The following is a 20,068-nucleotide window of genomic DNA, read 5'->3' as shown; positions in this document are numbered from 1 at the left end:
GACATGCCCTTCAGGCTGTCAGTACTGGGAAACATTGTTTCCCTTAGTCTTGTTACTTAGTTACTACTTTTAATAACTTATCGCTTGTGGTAACTTATTGTACAATGCATCTTACAATGCAATACAATGGGGTAGCACTTTTGTTCTTGCCCTAGACTAACGCATGATTTTTGGTTACTCTGGGTTTGATAAATGGACACGGGGAGGGCAGCAGTGGCCTTTCTACAATTTTTTGGTTTTCGTTTTAGCCTTACCACATTTACCGCATTTGGCTACCAACTGTTGCTAGTGACCAAACATGGTCATGCCACGAGAGCTTTTGCTTTTCCTTCGGGCAGCTTGTCTTTTAGCTTTCTTCCTGGCCTGTAAGGCCAGAAAAATCCTTATATGGACTTCCAGTGCCTGGGAAAGTAGAGGCTTTTGGCGGGATACTGGAGGGTTCTGTGTGTTTGCTGGCAGGATGTGGGCTGGGACGGTCTGGTCCCAACCCACTAACTGGTTTCAGTGTATCTGAGTATTATGCATGAGTGTTCCCGCCAGTGGTCCTGATTGGACCACTGCTGGGGTGTGTGTGTGGGGCTAGCTATTGGGAGTTTTGCTCTTACCTGGCTTTTGGGATAAGAGGACCCCTGCACCCACTCTAGAGAGATCCTGGAGAAACCTGAAGGAGCCAAGATTTCTGTCCAGATGCGAGACCCATCTGAAGGAGGCCTGGCGATCAACGTCTGCTGCTGTTCTGGAAGAGCCCTGTCTTGCCATTGATCTTCAACAGTCTTGCGAGGGAGCTGCGACCGGTGGAGTGGAGGGATCATCCATGCCCGACTTCCGCTCGGTAACCTGGCTTCAAAGAGGGAGCCAGAAAAATGTGTGCTTCCCTGCCCTGTGCCAAAGCAGCCCATCTAATGGCTTCTGTGAGGATGACCTGTTGTCTCCCCACCTGAACCCAAATCAGCAAGGTGAGCTGGAGACTTTGCTGAGGCAATCGCTCTCCTTCCTGACACAAACCTTTGTTAACATATTGGTGTAAACCAGACTGCATTCTGGGAGTTGGTGAACCCATCAAGTTTGGATGTTCTGGTGGTTCAGAAAAGAAGTTCCGACAGTTGGTGTGTGATCCCCCCTGTGTTGGAACAAGGAGTGTTTGAGCACTCTAGTTGTCTGGAGTCCAGTTCTGAGGATCTGGAGAGACACAGGTAAAGCCAGTTTGGGAATCTGTATGGACACTAGAGCTCTGTATTCTGCCCCCCAAGACGCACACCCTCTCCACTAAGAGGTGACACTGTGGTGCATCATCTCTGTACTGGAAAGTACAGTTGTCTTATTAATCCCTCTCCAGGGTATGGAAACATATCCCTTGCAGTCTATGCTAAGGAGGAGACCGCAGTTTCAGCCTTTTCAGATCCTTGCTTCAATGTATGGACTTCTGGATTGGTGGCTGCAACTGACATCTGTCAAATGAGATGAGCCCCTGTTAATAATGGGAAAATGGAGCTCAGCAACACCTGTCTGAATGACATGGCAGACTCAACCCCCAACTTTGAAGGAACTGGGAATAGCTCAAGAAACGGCGTCGGGACCTTCATCGGGACAACTTGTTCCGCGAGACAACCAAGTATCAAACTGAACAGGAGCCATTGTCTTTCCTGGAGCATAAAGTTGGTGCATGTGGGGACATGATACAACCTCTTACCAGTGAAGTACTTCATGTACAGAACTGGGCAACCCCCCACTATCCAACCCCAAGTGAGTACTTTCCTGGGCCTCACTGGGAAACACAAGAGTAAAGTGACAGACTATAGCAGTATAGTTGCCCCTCTGACTGCCCTCGGTACTTCGTGGGGACCTAAAGGATTCTTATGACCATTGAGTGCGAGAAGGTGTTAGGGCGAATTCTCAGAAATTCTCTAATTCCTTTCTACATTAGAGACCCCCAGCTCTTTTGCTGAACTTTAGGACTTTTTGTATGCTGGGAGAGAGATCTTTGTGTATAATATAATCTGTACTTTCCTTTACAGGGGATTGATATATGCCCTACTCTAGTGACTGTATATATGTGTTCTATTTTTAGTGGTGTGTGATACTTCTGTTAATAATCATTTTTCATAGTGTTGCTTGGCCATAAATAAGTAACTATTTTTATACTAAGTGTAATTTGTGACTCCACTGTGTGTACTCATTGTGGCTCCAGACTTTGCCTAGACCTCTGGTCAGCGCTACCTTGAACTGGTTTGACTACAGCTCCCAGAGTTTCCCCCCCGTCACAATAAAGGTTGGCCTTCTATGCATCTGCCCCCCCCGTGCCAGAGTATAGAAAATCAGTCCTAACAATTCTATGCCCCGGAAATCGACATAAGGTGGGGTGTGCTAGCTCACTTAACTATGTAAATGGGATGTGAATCCCACTTTACTTCTTGGAACAGTAGTTCAACCAAGAAATGAAGCCACTGCATTTAAAATGTGTGCTACCATAGTACATTACAGTCCGTCGAAAGTTCTAGGAAACTATAACTCCAATTATACACTATCGGGAGACATAAAAAGGTCATCCATAACAAGAGTAAAAGACTAGGTGAGAGGGAGAAAAAGATTCCCACTCGCCTAGGAACAAAGTAAAATAATGATTAGGTCCAATCAAAAAGTTCAGTTGACACAGGTCAGGAAGAATCATAATTATGAAAATCTTACCCAACAAGGAAGACTCCTGCAGCCATTCGACAGATCGTTGGAGCCAAGACGAAGTGTGCCCACTGATGACCAGACGACCATTGTAGCTTACTAGCATTGCCTCTAGCCAAGTACTGTAGCCAAGTACCGGTGAAGCCCTGCCAAGAGTGTCCACCTGTCCAGACTTCAGAGAGGTCTCACAAGAAAACGGAACCGACTAGCCAGACCCAATCCCAAAAAGGGACTGCAACCCCTGGACTTCCCTCCCATAACTGGAAAAAGCCTTAAAATAAGTAGGGCCCAGCATATTTAGAAATCCCTGAAGTGAAGTGGTTGCTGAAGAAATAAGAGTAAGGGGCCGGAAGGTGCGGGGGCGGCAGTGTTGGAGGTTGCCTAGCTGTCCCAACACCCCTCCCCATGCGCCCTCCCAATCGCTTTGGCAACTCTGGTTCGTGAATCACATAGTAAACTTCTGCAAATTACATATTGTGGATCTGGTGATTTTTGGGCACTAGGCCCTAAATCTTACAGGGTTGGACTTATTAAGAACTAGGGACTTGCCTTAGGTTTATTGTGGGTGCTCTACCAGTTTTCTGCCAATTTACTTACCCATCTCCAACTGGTTCTAAATTGCCATTTGCTTTGTTTTTTCACTTGCTTTACCATACCCAGGTAAAGCGTTGCTCTTAAAATTTCCTAGTTATTGCATAACTGTCTTAAATGTAAATTGCTGGTGTCCTGTTAGCAGACCCCCCTATAGGGAATATTTGTGTATATATTCCAGTTTAGTTGGTGACAATACTTGAGAGGTTTTCTTAGCTTATTTTGTATTAAAAGGCCCTATAAATAAATGGTACACTTCTGTACTGTTCTGTTTAACTTGAATTGGAGTGCTCCTTCCGTCTCATACCCCTAGACCACTGCCATACCCCCGCCTGAGTCTAAGCCTTACTGCTCTGTTACACTACATTGACTGGGTTTGGATCCTTCCCTATTCACCATAAGAGGTTGCCCTCTGAGAATCCAACCCCAGATTCGATTCTGAAAATCAATCATATTTAAATAGACATTTGCCAAATGGATCATGGTCACTTTTCCATGGGTCAGAAAAAGATCCCGCAGCAGCGCCTCAATCACTTGCCTCTCTAGTTTCCTCCTGTTTAGGTGATCTCTCACTTTTATTTTTCTTATTTTTTTAATGAGTAGGGTTGAGAAAACTTACTGTGGAAGATGACCTAGTCACCTGCCAGGTCACACAATTGATTTCATTTTTTTAAAATATATATTATTCTGGCAAGCAGCATATTTGCATACCCTCATTCAGTGTGCCTTCTATCCTAGCATGCAACAGGCATCTATCCCCAGCATGCAAGCAGGCTTCGTTGCATGCCAATTTTGTTGGCCGGTGCCTCGGAAGGTGGAGACTACCTGGCTGGGCGCTAGCTGGTCCGGATTCAGAGGACATGGACCTCTCCTTCTGCTGGAAGACTGCACGTGGATTGGCTGATCTCTGTGATACAAGGGATGCCGCTTCCTAGGAAGAAGACAAAAAGAAAAGATTCATTGGGGTGGAAATATCATGGGGGGGTGGCCAGGGAGTGGAAAAATGGTTAGGTGAAGGGTGCCTTCCAATAACGACCTTGCACATTTCTACAGCCTCATTGGCTACACAAAAATCACAAGAACCTGAAAGAAAATAAGATGCAGACCCTTTGGCTAGCTTTGGGGGTGGTAGTGTCATTTGCAAGGGGGAAACTGAAATTACAGCCAATTAATCTTGGTTCCATTCGTAATCATTCAATCAAATTAGACAAATCACATTAATTCTATCACGTTTTAGGCACACTATGTTTATACAGTAACATGAATCAACACAATCCTGATCCCCTTTCCGTCTCACGGTTTTCAAAATGTACAGATCATGTTGATAAAGCTTGGTTGCATCGATGCACAGGTGTGAATGTTATGCATATATAGTGTTCAATATTGCAGGTAAAGAAACGTAGGATGTCTTGTAAAGAGCATCCTCGCCGTGGTCGGCGTCCTCTGCGTTTCCACTGATCCACAAGGGTTGGAATGTGCGCTGGCACAGGAAAAGGTTAAGTAGGGTTCGCAAAATCTACTAGCCCACTAGCATTGGAAAGTCGTTTTTATGACAGGCTAGTACCATTTGCATGGTACTCTACCTTGCTGGCAGTATGGGGATGTTAGAAATGTATTTTTCATTTACTGCAAACACACTTTGTGGCAAATACAAGTTTCACTGTGCACGCTCGACAGCATTGCGCCAAATATGAAGTGTGCTTATGGCGACATGCACCATTTTACAAAATGCAGTAAATATTTTGCCACCAGTCCCCTTGGGGCAAGTGCATTTCTCTTAGGTCAAGAATGTAAATTAAGGAACTCTCCTGCAGGCCTAGTGGCATTTTTAAGAATTCGCAAGGCTTGTTAAGACAGCAATTCAGCAATTTGCAACTACTGGTTCTCATATTAAATTGTGTTTGCAATTTGTATTGTGGCATTAGTTTGGTATGGGCATAGCATTTGGTGTGTACTTTTACATTCAAATATAATAAGTAGGCTATGGGCCCAGCCTATCACGCACTCTAAACATGCTGCATACTATCATTTTTGTACTAGTATACACATTACATACCTTATGTGCAATGTAGCCTGGTCTGCCCCCATCATTGTTAACTGAAATGATAGCAACCTTTAGCCTCTGTATGTGCAGAGATCACCTCATAGTGGTGGTGGTGGTGTAGCCTCTTGCCCAGCCCTGTCCCACAGTCATGCACTAGTGACCGTCCCACAGTCATGCACTAGTGATTTAGAACTACTGCGCCCCCCCCCCCCCGACCACTCCTCTCCTCTTCCCAAAGGCGCTGGCTGCAAAACCAAGCTTTGCTCCCTCATGGGAAGGCAGCTAATGCCAATCCTCGATCAAGCTCAGCTGAGCCTGGAAACAGGAAGAAAGAAGCACTGCATCCACAAGAAAGACCCCACCACACACAGTATGAGGTATTGGCAGTGTGTGCTTGCATCCAGCAGGGGCAGGGTGAAATGCACTCTGATGTAATGCAAGGCAATCTTACAGCTTAATATTCCCTGGAACCAGCACGTAGAGAGCAGGGATTTCTGGAAGCTGGGGAGCCTGCATTCTGCACGCATGCAGCCATGGCAGAAGGGCATTCCTTGGAAGGAAGGAAGGGGGCATGTTCTCCAGCAAATTCAAGAGCCTAGCAGTGTTATGTTGCTGGGAAGGAGAGGTCATGTACTCTGCACAGATACATGGCAGAGGAATGATCCAAGGAGAGGGAAGGCTCATGTCATCAGCACATAGAATCATGACTAGATTTGTTGTTTCTGGGAGAGAGGAGCATTGCATCCCACAGTGGAAGGTATGGAAACGGGACAAGACCCAATTTCTTCAGCAAGGGATAATTCAGAGCTTCAGTCAACATTTTGGAAAAACAGGTCATACAATTCTATGTTTAAATATACATAAAAATGCCAATGGCTGTAGCTGGAGATTTGAGGCTGCAAATGGCATGAAATATAACATCCATACAGCCATCCAATATCCAGGGACATCCTTGCCTGCACAGGTGCTATCACCATATGCTAGATGCAGTATCAGATGGTGAGGCACTGTTAGCAGGTTCAGTGCCCATGCCGATGTGCCGCCATACACACCCAACTACAGTTAGCCAATGCCCTTATCAAGTATGTGCCAGCACACTCCCAGGTGCAGCTCACATTGCACATACACCCTTCCAACACCATATACAAGATACATGGGCGTGGGATGTTTGCCATCATATGACGAGGCGCCCCAAACATGCCAGAATGCTTGCTCCTTCACAGGTACACAGAAGGGACATGCTTAGATGTTTCCAGAATGCTCTTTGCTCATTCAGTTAAGAAGTTAAACCATGTCCTCCTAGAATACATTGCAAAATTCACCAAGGGTACCTGGTACGGTCTTGATCCTCCAGGCAATCAATGTATACAACAAAACAATTGATCAAGACCATCAGTGGAGGACAGGAAAGATATATTGCAACCATATGTGGTACAGAAATAGAAATTACATGCATTACTTACCGTAAAAGCATTTATGATGGTTGCATCTGCTTACATTCACATGCTGGGCATAGTCCGACATCCAGTGGTCACTGCTGAGTATTTCATCTTGTTTTTCGAAATTTGAAAAGTGGACGTCGACATAAGCGTGTCTGTAACACTATCCCTATAGTGACGTGCAGTGTACCCAAAATCCCTCACGCGTCGAGGTCCCTCTGTTTGTATTTTTTATTCCATGAGGGAGCCTTATGACTAACGTGAGTGATTACAGAAAAGAGAGAAAGTAATGAGATGCCTATGTTCCTTCCATCCGAGCGGGGAGGAAGGGTGGGCGCATGTGAATCTAAGCAGATACAACCACCAGAAATGCTTTTACGGCAAGTAATGCATGTCTTCTGATGTTTGTTAATCTGCTTAGAATCACATGCTGTGCATAGACAAGCAAGCAGTACCTGGAGTTGGAGGTGGATTGTGAGAAGGAAAAGTAGAGAAAAGATGTCTTAGTACTGCTTATCCAACCTTGGAATCAGATCTAGAATGGGCATCTAGACATTAGTGTTTTGTAAAGGTGTGTATACAACTCCAGGTTGCCGCTTTGCAAATGGACTCAAGGGGAACATTTGCAATGAATGCTATGGATGCCCCGGTGCCTAGAGTAGAATGTGCTTGAGGCTTGAATGGCAGTTCTCTCTTAGCAAGAGAGAAACAGAGAGCGATGCACTGGACAATCCATCTAGATATAGTGGATTTGGAAACTGCATCTCCTCTTCCTGCCGCCACGGAGACAGAACTGATTAGTCTTTCTTAGTGGTAGAGTTCTTTCCATATAAAACATGACCGCCCTGCGCACATCAAGTGCATGCAGGCTCTTCTCTCCCAAGTTTGATGGGTTTTGAAAGAACGTTGGTAGCTCTATAGACTGGTTGACATGAAACTTTGAAATGAATTTCGGTGCAAACCTAGGGTGTGTGCGTAGAACCACCTTATCTTTGTGAACTGTTACAAAGGGATCTAGAATAGAGAGTGCTTGTAGTTCACCGACTCCTAATGGAGGTGATTGCTATTAAGAAAGCAGTCTTAATAGTGAGGTCTTTAAGGCTAGCTTTGTGCATAGGCTTGAAGGGAGGAGCCCATTAGCTTGGTTAACACGACGTTCAGATCCCATCCAGGAGCTGGGTTAGATATAGGAGGGTGGATTCTTTTCACTCCCTCCATGAAAGCTTTAATAACTGGAACCTTCCACCATGACACTTTAGGTTGCGACGTAGTGTAGGCGGAGAGTGCAGCTAGGTGAACTTTAATAGAGTTAAAGACTAACCCTGAGTCCAACAAGTGAGTCAGGTATAAAACAATATGCGTGGGAGAGCAATCAATGGGGTTGATGCTCTTTGAATTACACCAGATGACGAACCGTTTCCACTTACTAGAGTAGCAGTAACGAGTGTTCGGTTTTCTTGCCTCCCTGAGAATGTCCATGCATCTCAGAGGAAGCTGCAAATGTCCAAATTCTATGACCTCAGGAGCCAGGCTGCCAAGTTCAGGGTCTGCGGGCATGGGTGCAGCGTTCGGCCCCTGTCCTGCGACATTTTGTACGGGCAGGGTAGTTTCACTGGAGGAGATGGTGACATCTCCATCAGATGAGCGAACCAGGGTTGGCGGGCCCACATGGGGGCCACCAGTATCATGGTAACTGGTTCCTGGTGCATCTTGTGCACTATCTTGTTGAGAAGGGGAGTCGGGGGGGGGGGGGGGGGGGGGAAGCGTAGACAAATTTCCATGACCATGTTATCCAGAGTCCATTTCCCTTGGAGCGGTTCTGGGGGTACCAGGAGGCATAATCTTGGCATTGGGTGTTCTCCAGAGTTGTGAACAAGTCGATTTCTGGGAAGCCCCATTCTGCGAAAACGTTGGAGACGATGTCTCCGTGCAATTGCCATTCGCACTCTACGGGCAGAGGGAAGTCTCTGCTGAGTCTGTCTGCCAGAAGATTGAGTTCCCCTGGTACATGTTGTGATAACAGGAACATGTGTTTGAGAGCCCACTTCCAGATGTTCTGGGACAGCTTGGACAGTCCTGGGGAGTGAGTGCCCCCTTGTTTGTTTAGGTAGTACATGGCTGTGGTGCTGTCTGTTAGAATTAGCACTGTCTTTCCTTGTAGGTGTGTCTGGAAGGCCTTCAGTGCTTTGAAGACCGCCAACAACTCCAGGGACGCCACACTTGGAGTCCAAACTCTGTGAGCAGTCTGATGGGATAGGTGAGCACCCCCATCCTGTGAGGGATGCATCTGTGGTTAGAGTGGCATCCACTGCGGGAGTGGTGAATGATTTCCCCAACACAAGGTTTTCCTTCGACCACCACTGCTGCGAGAGAACCAAGGCTTGCGTGACAACCACTAGATCATCCCATTGTCCGCTGGCCTGACACCACTGGCTGTTAAGCCACTCTTGCATTGGGCGCAGGCGCACGTGAGGGACCAAATAAATACATGACGTCATCATTCCTAGCAATCGCATGGCTTTGCGTACAGTCACCTCTCGACCGGCTACATATTGAGGGATCTGAAACAGCGTGTTTTGGACCCTCTCGTAGGAGGGGAAGACTAGGCCGTTCCAATTAGAGCCCCTAGGAATTGCTCGACTTGGCTGGGGTCTAGACTGGACTTCTTTTCGTTGATGGAGAAGCCCAGGTGGAACAAGAGGTCTATAGTCTGTTGGGTATTTGAGAAGCATGTTTTGTAAGAATCTCCTGTTATGAGCCAGTTGTCGAGGTAAGGATAGACCGGAATGGACAACCTGCTCAGGTGTGCCGCTGCCACTGCCAGTACCTTCGTGAATACCCTTGGCGCTGAGGCTATGCCGAAGGGTAGCACTTTGAACTGATAGTGTTTGCCTTCTATCATGAACCTGAGATACTCTGTGCGCTGGCAACATCTTTCATGTCCAGTGTTGCCATGTAATCCTCCTGTGTGAGCAGGAGGATTACTTCCTGTAGAGTCACCATCCGAAACTTTTGAGGTTTTACAAATTTGTTCGCTGGGCGCAGATCTAATACAGGGCACATAGTTAGATCCTTTTTGGGTACAAGGAAGTACACTGAATAAATACCCTCCTTTACCTGTGATAGAGGCACGACCTCCATGGCTCCTTTTTTCAGCAACGATTCCACTTCCTAAAGAAAGATTGAAAGGTGTTCTGGTGAGAGACGTCTTCCCTTTAGAGGTCTGAATGTTGGGGACTAACTGAATTCGACACAGTTAACCGTGGGCTATAGTTGACAGTACCCAAGGGTCTGTGGTAATTCCCTCCCATGCTTGCAGAAACGATAACCAGCCCCCGACCGGAGATGCATGGGAGGGGACCCGAATCTTCGGGTCATTTGGCGGTGGTACCCGGGGAGCTTCTAGGAGTAGGGCCCAACCTCTACCTTCGCCACGACGTTGTCCTCGGACCATACTGCGTGTTATATCCACTGGTTCCCTGAGGGGAGGACCAGTTGCTGGCTGAGGTGTACTGTTCAGTTTGTCGTTGGCTACGAAAAAAGCGCCTTTTGCCATAACCGCGCTTATTAGGGGGTCTCGTGATTTGGTCCAGGGTCTTTAATGTTTCGTGCTCCTTCTTAGCTGTTTCCAGTGCATCATCAACCGCCTTACCAAACAAGTTGGAATCTTCAAGGGGTTTGTTGATGAGGGACGCCTGTGTTTCTGGCTTGAAACCTGAGTTTCTGAGCTAATCTCTTAAGGTGTACGCCCTGGACTAGAGAACGGCCAGCTGTTTCTGCAGCGTCTAAGGTGTTCTTGATTATGCTTTGGTTCACCTGAGTGCCTTCTGTGACAGTGGCGAATAAGCGCGTACGCCAGGGCTCAGGGACTTCTTGTAGGCCTTCACGCAACAGGCCCCATTGGGCATCGGTGTAACTAGCCAACAGAGTTGTATTGTTGGCAATACACACGGCAACAGCTGCAGAGTATGTAATCCTTTTCCCTAAAGCATAGAGCTTTTTCCCCTCTTTATCGGGAGGTGCTTCACTGGTGGAGAGTCGAACCCCCGTCCTTTTTCTTGTGGTGGTCACTACCAGAGAATCTGGTATTGAATGACCCCTAATATATAAGGGATCTGAGGGTGAGGGGCTAAAAAGCTTCTCGATCCTTGGGTTCACACCTCTAACTAAAGCAGGTGTAGATAAAGAGGGAGCGAGGTGGGGTATGTCTTAGCTAGCAGGTGGCTTTTCTTTGATTATTTTTTCTACAAAATCTACTTCTGGGGTAGTCTTCCCCCGTATCAATTTGAAAATGTGCTGCCACCTTGCGTAGCATTGCATTAAATGGTATCAGGTAATAATATCGCACATATATGGTCGGCATAAATTTGGGGTGTCCCCCGCATGTTCCATGCAATAATGTCGCCACAAAAAACAACCATGTTTCGGCGATATTTTTGTATGGCGGTATTTTTGTGGCGACATTACATGGAACCATTAAATGTGGGTTGATCGTCCACAGGTGGAGGATCTCTGACAGGCGTAGTCTGTGGAGAGGGCAGGTCCAAAACATCAGGGTTCGTCGACGGCCCTGGGGACTGCCAAGGCTGTGGCTCACATATGTCTGGGTCCTCTTCAAAGTCCCATACAGGGTCTTGTAAATCCTCAGTATTTAAGAATTCATCCTCTTCCTGAAGGTGAGGATCCTCTTCAGTGAGGTCATATGTGTCTAGTTCTTCCTCAAGTGGGTCAAAATGTCTTGGGAATTTGGCTCTAGGGTCTTGAGGGAGTACCTCACTTGGCCTTTTAGGTGTAATGTGTTCAGAAGTGGACACAAACATATCTAGCCTGTTCATACATGATTCAAATCTCTCCCTCGTCCAGTGGGATGTCCCAGAACGGTCTAGTGGAGGAAAGGCTTGCTCCTCCGCCTTTAAGCATCGAGATCTCTCCCATAAAGTGGAGGAAATACTCCAGTTGCCCTTTGAGAAACCTTCCCGTGGGCTCGACCGTATCTCTGGGTTTTCCCTTCGACGTGGGGGGAGGTTCTGGCGTCCCTTCACTAGCTTTTGGCGTGTCCCTGACCTTTTGAGCAGGCTTCGGTGACTCCTTCACCAGCTGTTTGTGAGTCTTGGGAGACTATTCTTGCTATACTTTCCACAACTAGATTCTCTGTCGGGGGATGGTCTTGAGTAGTTTGATGGAGCCGGAACCTTGCCGTCGATGGCAGCCTTCTTCTGAGGCTTCTCGACGGATGATGTTTTTGTGGTAGCGCCCTTAGTACTAGACTGCCCAGTCACTAGGCGTGCATGCGGCTGCAGGGAGGGCTGCCGACTCTTATGGTCGGTGGAGGCAGCTGGCTGTGCCGGCATCTCCGTTGGCGATGAGGCCTTCCTCGATTTGCTCGACGAATGGCCGTGAGTTGTGTGCTTAGTGATTTTTTTTTTATGTGCGTCAGCGTCGCCGGGGTGTACATCCCCATAAGCAGGGCCAGAGCCGTGCCTTTCGGGGCCATGGACAGACACGACTGAGTGAGAGCGCTCCGAAGAGGGGTCAACAACCTCTGTTACGGTGGTGGAGTTATCACTATTCCCCCTTGTCACACCCGGTGGCGGGGGAGGAATCAGCCTTCGACATTCTGTAGGCTGCCCACCTTTTGACCTTGCGTTCCTTTAAAGTTGTTGGTCGAAGGAGTGTACAGGCCGCACAACCGGCCTCGTTGTGGTCGAGGGGTAAGCAGCGGTTGCACCGCTTATGCTTGCCCTTCCACGGAAATTTGCCCTTACAACGTGGGCTAAATCTAAAAGGAGTCCTCTCCATAGCTGAGGACGTAACCAGTGATAACGACCTGGAAAGAAAGGGGGGGGAGAAAAGGAAAGGCATTCTAGAAGAAGCAGAAATGTCCACCTCAACCCCCACTCCCTACTGTGTAGGCCGGCGAGGCCGGGCCACGTGTTTGTCAGCGCCGTTAATATCACCATCCGTCAAAAACCACTGCCGTTGAAGATCTTGTCTTGCAGAGGAGTGGAATGGAATGGCCGTTGAAAGAGGGCTGGAGGTGATCTGAGTTAATTAATGAAATCGACCAATGGTCGAGTCAATGGCAATGTCTCTTACGAGCTCCGCTTAAGGCGACCAGTATTCTGGGCGGAAAAAAACAATCTGAGGGACCTCGAAGCGTGAGGGATTTTGGGTACACTGCACGTCACTATAGGGCTAGGTGTTACAGACACACCTATGTCGACGTCCCCTTTTCGACTTTCGAAAAACAAGATTTAATACTCCGCAGTGACCACTGGATGTCGTACTATGCCTAGCATGCGATTCTAAGCAGATTAACAAACATCAGAAGTATTATACACATTTCATCAATACACAATTCTCTCTAAAGCTACAAAAGCAACTTGATTCCCTAACCACGTATCTATGTCGGTTAACCCAACAGTAATTCAATCAGACATACCTCTATTTCTCTACATTCAAACTCCCATATTACTGAAACAATTAATTCCTAACCTGTTGGTTAATACAGGTATTTAACCAAACAAAACATATTTAGCTAGTTTTTGCACCCTGTTGATCTCAAGGTGTAGCTCAAAGAGTTGTCTACATGTGTTTCGGCCGGACTAAGTGTGCCTTTTAAAATGTGGCTCTCAGAGGATTCCAGCCTTCTTCAGGACAGTCGAGGGTGTCTAGCTCTGCCCCACTGTGTGTGTTAGTCACTTGTGTACAAATAAATGAACATACATATTACCATAAACCTGTCCCCACTTGTCAATTCTCATGTTAGAGTAAATCTGCTCATGTTACATTAATGTGAATTAAACCAAGGCCTGCCTCCAGGCTGGGACTCTGGCAGCGGGCTCAAGGTGCTTGGAAAAAAAGTACAATAGATGCAAATCACCAAAAGTGCCCAAGTGCATTTCCCAATGCATTGTTATGCCAGTCCCTTCAATATATTCCAGTATAAAAAAAAACACTTCCATGCAGTAGTGTCCATAAATTTCCATGATGGTTCCACCAACATATGCCTAGTATTCCCACATAAGAACATACTCATGTTCGCTTTGAGATGCTTTTTTATAGTATAATTACTGACACCAGGCACAAAACTGGCTCTACCAATAATATAGGCCAGTACTCTAATGTAAGAAAATACTCCCATTGGTTTGGCCATTAAAAGCAACATGCCACAATAAGAAAACATGTCCAAACTGGCTCCAATGTAAGCCAGTCTAGACTCATAAGAACACTTATCCTTGCTACATCATAGATGCTCACACATTTTAGTGTCCCTGATCTTGTCTTGTTCCTTCCCCTGGCATCAAGGGTGGGAAATTCCTTCGTGTGATTTTTCATCTTCGGCGGGAGTCCCCTGGACTTCCCACCTAGGCTCCAGAGTGTCTGAAGGCAGGAAGCGAGGGAGGAGCCCAAAGCTCTGCAACCCTTTGTCTTCCAAGTCTGAGAATACAGTTGAAACTGGGAGGCTGGCAGTCCTGAAAGGATTTATACAAATATAGGGCAGGGACCCTTTTTTTGTTGACAGGGGGCCTGACTCTGGAGTTTATAAGGGTAATGAACAAAAAGAAAAAAAAGTCAAGGCTACCCCTCCCTTCAACGTACAGGTAGTGCTGGAAAACCTACAGAAGGCTAGGAGTTATTTGGACTAGCCATTTTTGATCACACACACAAATTGGAAAATACTGCTAAAACAAAATGTATTCTAATTCGAGGTACATACTAAAATCACGGATAAACAAGTGAAGATCATTATCAAGACTCCACTTTTAGTATAAGGCTGTACTTAGTATAAGGCTGTACCACCTGAGTTCATGGTAGAGTAGACAAGGTTATTTTAGGAAGGACAGAGGGCTGTGGAATCAGTACAAATGAAATTTTAATACAAATGGTCCAAAGAAACGCTGAAACACTATGTAAAAATAAATGATTTATTTAAATACAGGTAGGCCCAGATAGACCTAGGGGTAAATGAGTATTATCACACATATTTAGTTGTGATTACAATTATAAAAACACAACACTATACCTGAAGGTACACAGATCAAAGTATACACCTTATTTGGAACACCCAACAGTAGTTGTACTGAAGTCAAAACCTTTTCATACACATTCAGTATAGGTCACACCTATTCTTGGGGAGTAAAAACCAATGGTTACTTTCACAAATTACATTGAGTACTGCAAGGGCAGTAGACCCTGCCAGTTGTACAGTGACTCAATACAAATCACAGTCAACTGTACAATATACTTTTTGTTAATAGTGGAATACTTATTCCAGGTACAGTAAAAATCTAGAACTACTTTTGTGATAACACACAGTTATACTAGGTGAGTAAAACCTAAGGATGCAATATTCAACTACAGGTGCTTTTGAGATCAGTGAAACACAGATTGAGATAAGCAGTAACTCTAGTAACTTATTTCTGGATAGCACACAGCTAACTCAAGGTAAATAAAACCCATATACTTTTATAATCTCACAAGGAGTCCAGGTTAGATCTTTCCCAACTATACAAGTGACTGATGTAGGACTTATAAGGGACAGTTAGAACCACACACTCTGGGTTAGATAGCACAGGGAAAGTAAACCCTAATGTTACACTTAACTGAATGACTCAGTTATTCTAGGTAGGCAACAACCTAATGCAGACTTATTCTGAATGGGCTAACAGCAAGCAGGGGATCAAGACCCAGTTGGGGGACACTCATACAATTATCCTGACAGGACTAATCTGGTGATACCAACACATTACTTTTATGAAGAGGCACAAGCTAATCACAGGAGAGTAATATACCTTCACATCTACTTTCTATTAGATTGGCAAAACTGTTTCTAAAAGGAAATAAAATATGTTATCCATACTTTTGAGAATAGTGCATCACACATCCAAGATAAGTAAGAACCTTTGTAACCGTTTACTCTTAGAGTTACAGTTACCAACCAACTCTTTACAAGTAAGTAACTTTTAAACACTTTTCTTTTCTAGGCAAAATGCCCAATCCCTTAAAATTCGTTCCCTTATTCTTTGAGCATGAGTGTTCTCAGTGGCAGCACGTGGGTGGAGGTCACTAGGATGTAGTGTCCAACAGGTAGTGTCAGGATAGGTTCTTAAGTAGCAAAAGTCAGTTCCTTAGGAAGACTGGGCAAACATGCGAGTACTTTACTTCTAAGGTTAGAGGGTCCATGGGCTTCACAGAAGACATCCTAGCAGGATTCTAGCAGTGGGACTGGGTGTACTGGATGAGAGGCCTCCCCATCACAGAAAACACCCCACAGCTACACAGAAATCCTAAGAGACTTAAGGTAAGTACATACCCAAGCCAACACAGTACCTCAGCAGTGAAGATGATTTTGCAGCAGGACGACTTCAGGATCTGCAGCCAAATACCCGGTCAGTGGATTCCTAGTTCTGGTGACTGAAAACAAGACCTTAGAAGGAACTTTGCAGCATGAATCAATGAAGGCTCTAGGAAAGGTTTTCCTCTTGGCTGAATGTGGTTCTGCGGATTTGGCGCCTTTTCAAGGAGCACAGAAGAAAACAGAACTTCACGGTTGAATGTGTCGTTACAAAGGTCCAGCACTCTGTTGGGGGACTTTTCAGACTCAATTTGTGTCTCTAGAGATCCACCAGGATGCCCACGAAGTTTCAGCGAGATCTGGCATTCGGAAGACTGTGAACCGCTCAGTGGCTCGAGGCCTCAAGGTGTTGCAGCAACTCAAGGTCACAGCAAAGCGTGGGTTGGCTCAAAATGCAAGTCTTCTTGAATCTAGTGGGTCCCACCAGGCTCTGGGTCACGGTAGTCGTTTTCGGAGTCCCCAGGTCGATTGGAAGGAAGGGCTACAGCAGGCTCCAGTTACACAGCAATCTCTCCGGTCGCTGGAAATAGTTTCTGCCACTTTTCCTTCATCATCCTCTTTGGTTTTGGTTCCAGTGGTTGACTTGTCTTCAGCTTCCAGGTTGGCAGTATTTAACAGGAACTACAGCACAACTTATGCATTCTCTCCCTGCATTTTACAAGAAGGGGCGGTCTGGTTGTCCAATCAGGACAGCTAGACCCCCCCACTGGGATTTGTCCCCGTTCAGGCAAGGAGAAATACAAAGGGCTGGGGAGTTTTGGACTCCTCCCTCACTTCCTGCCCTCACAGACAGGCTGGAGCCTGGGTGGGGAGTCCAGGGGACACCTGCCAAAAATACAAATCACACAAAGGAATTTTCCACCTTGGATGTTAGGGGAAGGAACAAGAACGGACAAGAAACACTAAAATGGCGAAAAAAGAGAGGGACCATTTTGGTAACATGAGCACCCTGAGGTGCCTGTACTGCAGCTGTACATCAACAGAATTCTGAGAAGTCCCCCTAACTTAGTGAACATGGAGAAGACACGGATATCTAGCCAAACTCAATCAAGGTACAGTAACAAAGCAGTAAGGTTTAGACTCTGGAGGGTGTGAGTGTGGTCTAAGGCAACAATTACACACAGAGCACTTCAATAATTCAAGTGAGAGTAGATGTACACAAATATACAATTTAGCCCTTGAATACAACACGCCAAGCAATGAAAACCTCAGGTAGGTATTGGCATACAACTGCCATTTATACACGTATATACACATTCACTCAGCTCAGTGGTGGGGGTGGGGAGGCGGGAGGGGTTCTGCTAACAGAACACTAGGACTTTGAAATAGTTCTGCACCATTTAAGCAATGTTAAGAGCAACACTTAACTGTACATGGTATAGCAACTGAAGCAAGAACAAATAGCAACTTAGAACCTACTGAAGACAGGCAAGTACATTGTAAGATAACCGGTAAAACACGCATAGGGAAACCTAGATTAATGTCCAGGATTCCTACTAAATTCAACCCTGACAGGGATTGGGGCCCAAAGCTCAAGATTCACCACTTCCACAAAATGTACTATGCAGGAGGGTTTACTACGTGATTCGCAAACAAGAGTCGGCAACGCCTGCAGGTAAATGTCCCAGAATTGACAAATGAAAGTAAAGTTCCTACAGGGTCCTCTCTCAATCACATCATTCTAGGGGAAGCCCAGGGTGTAGGGGGTCCTTGGATTAGACCACCACCGATCTTGGCCAGACAAGGGAGAACTAGGGTTGGGATTTTACACCCATACAACCCCATCTTGGTACTACTCAGGCCTTGTCACCCTTAAACGCAAGTGTAGGGTGGCTGAGAGGAAATGGCTGGCATCTTGTACATCCTCTGACAAACTGGCCTGCTGCCTGCTCCAAAGGCAATAACGACTCTGTCCTCACTAAGAAGCGTTCACATCCAAGCCTGTGTCCCTGCGGCATCTGACAAATCGGCCAAACTCGAGGAGCTGGCCAATCCTGCTGCAGTCTCTACCTCTCTTGTCCCCTCCCAGGCCCTCTGCATGGCCTTGGCTTCACATTTCATCTCTAAAACCCAGAACATCATCTCCGTCTCCTTCTCCATCCTCCTCTGGCTTCTCTGCAGCCACCTCTCCTCCTCCCTTCTCTGCCATGTTTGATCTATGAAAGTCTCGTCAAAACTGGTTCATTCCTGTTAATCCAAAACCATCAAGGACCACATGGACACCCTTGCGCCAGTCTTGGCTGACTTTTGCTATCACTTTACCACTTGAACCTTCCCTGTCCCCGCTGAAGCACTCTGTGCACTACTTGTTTGTGATCCTGTGTCTGACACTTGCCCATCTCCCCTCTACCCCCCACCGATGGCACTTCTACCTCTCCCCTACACTTGCTCAATCTTAATGTCACTCGGCCTAGTAAAATCTTCATTGTCCTCCCTCTGTTTTCTCTCCCTTGCCTTGTCGCGCCTTGAAACACTTGTGTATAGGCGTGTTATAAATGCTGTATCATGGGGACGGTGGAAGGGATACATTTTTAAACATATCCCCTGTACTGATTTCTTCAGCAAACCACTTCAGAGGCTCCTGAATCCACTGGACTCACTTCAAGGCTTTGCCCGGTTTAGGGAGGTCCAGGGACCACAGGTGCAGAGGTCCCTTTCAGCGTCTGGTCCATCGCGCTGGCAGTTTTGAACTCAGATGAGACTGTTCTAGAGACTGAACAGTTGGACACCCTTGGCACGTCAGGTGTTCGGAAGAAGAAACGATCTTCCCAGACCCCTCAGCGCTTTTAAATGAAACAGGCCTGTGAAAGTACAGTAGGGGCTAGGGTAAGTTACAGGTGAAGGGGGAGGTTGCCAGAGGCCATAATGTAGGGAGGAGGGGGGTTGCATGTTCACTTCTCATTTTTGTTCACTCCCCAACCCCTACCAGTCACTCTTCAGAATTTACCAAAACCCCTAGGATGAAGGCTATAATTACATCTAAAACCTCTTCCCCGTCCAACCACGCAGAATACTCAAAACCTCTACCTCTCCCCTGTCCTGACCCGAACACTTTTCCCCGACATAAACCAGAACGGACCAATTTGAAAATGGGTTACATGACATGTCCTGACACGAGGGGCAGGCAATTAACCAGAATCACACACACCTGGGGCCCCTTTCCGCAGACAGGTGACTAATGGGACCGATAAGTTCCCCTTTAGATAACTAAATAAAAGAGGATTGTCCAACGAAACTCAGATACTGGGCATACAGGCGAAGGGTTGGGCCGAGATTCAGACTATAATAATACACCATTGCAAGAGGATTAAAGAACGAGAAAGGGAAACGGCTAAGAGGTTGCAGGCGGAGAAAGCAAAAACTAGTACAAGAAAAGTTAGCTAAAATAGCAGTGGAAGGGACGGTGACAGCACACACTGAGAAAGTCAGCGGAGCAAGCTGCAACTCATGCGGACGCAAGGATAGCAGTGTTTTGGCCAGGCGGAGGAAAGGGGCAGTGAGGTGGCAGGCCCCCGCATCAGTATCCAGAGCGGCATCAAGGAGGTCAGCAGTGGGAAAGAGGAAGGTTCCAAGGGAACAGCGGGGGCTGAAGGGGGTTCAGTGGGATGGGACGTAGAGGTGGTATTGTACAGTCTCAGTGTTGGAAATGGGGACATTTTGCAAGGGAATGCAGAAGCAGGCAGGGGCTGGGGTATAACTCATACAGTCAAAATGCCCCAACACCACCAGAGCCACCCAGGTTCACCTCTATCCCTTACGAGCTACATCAGGCCTACACCCAGTGGCCCCCAATCCCTCCCCACCCAGTTCCCCACACATGCAGGCCCAAGCACTGCCTAGTGTGCAGCCACAAGCGGGCCAGCAGAATGCTTTATATGGAGGTCAGATGCCCACACCCAATGCAGTGTTGAATAGAACAGTAGCACCTTACAGAGTGGTTTGTGTTATAGGGGGAACCCC

The 20,068-nt window shown here is 46.6% G+C and overlaps 1 protein-coding gene across 8 annotated transcripts in view; it reads right to left on the bottom strand.

The window, feature by feature from the left end:
* Positions 1 to 20,068, bottom strand: part of DBNL (drebrin like) — a 374,852-nt gene that overhangs the window by 60,290 nt on the left and 294,494 nt on the right. For all 8 annotated transcript variants that reach the window (XM_069618943.1, XM_069618942.1, XM_069618946.1 and 5 more), the window contains exon 10: positions 4,093 to 4,198. In XM_069618943.1, coding sequence (XP_069475044.1) covers positions 4,093 to 4,198 — 106 coding nt within the window. The remainder of the gene's footprint in view (positions 1 to 4,092; positions 4,199 to 20,068) is intronic.

Source organism: Ambystoma mexicanum, chromosome 10, assembly GCF_040938575.1.
Source record: "Ambystoma mexicanum isolate Mex_15411 chromosome 10, UKY_AmexF1_1, whole genome shotgun sequence".
NCBI lineage: Eukaryota > Metazoa > Chordata > Amphibia > Caudata > Ambystomatidae > Ambystoma > Ambystoma mexicanum.
This window is presented reverse-complemented; position numbering and strand designations above follow the sequence as displayed.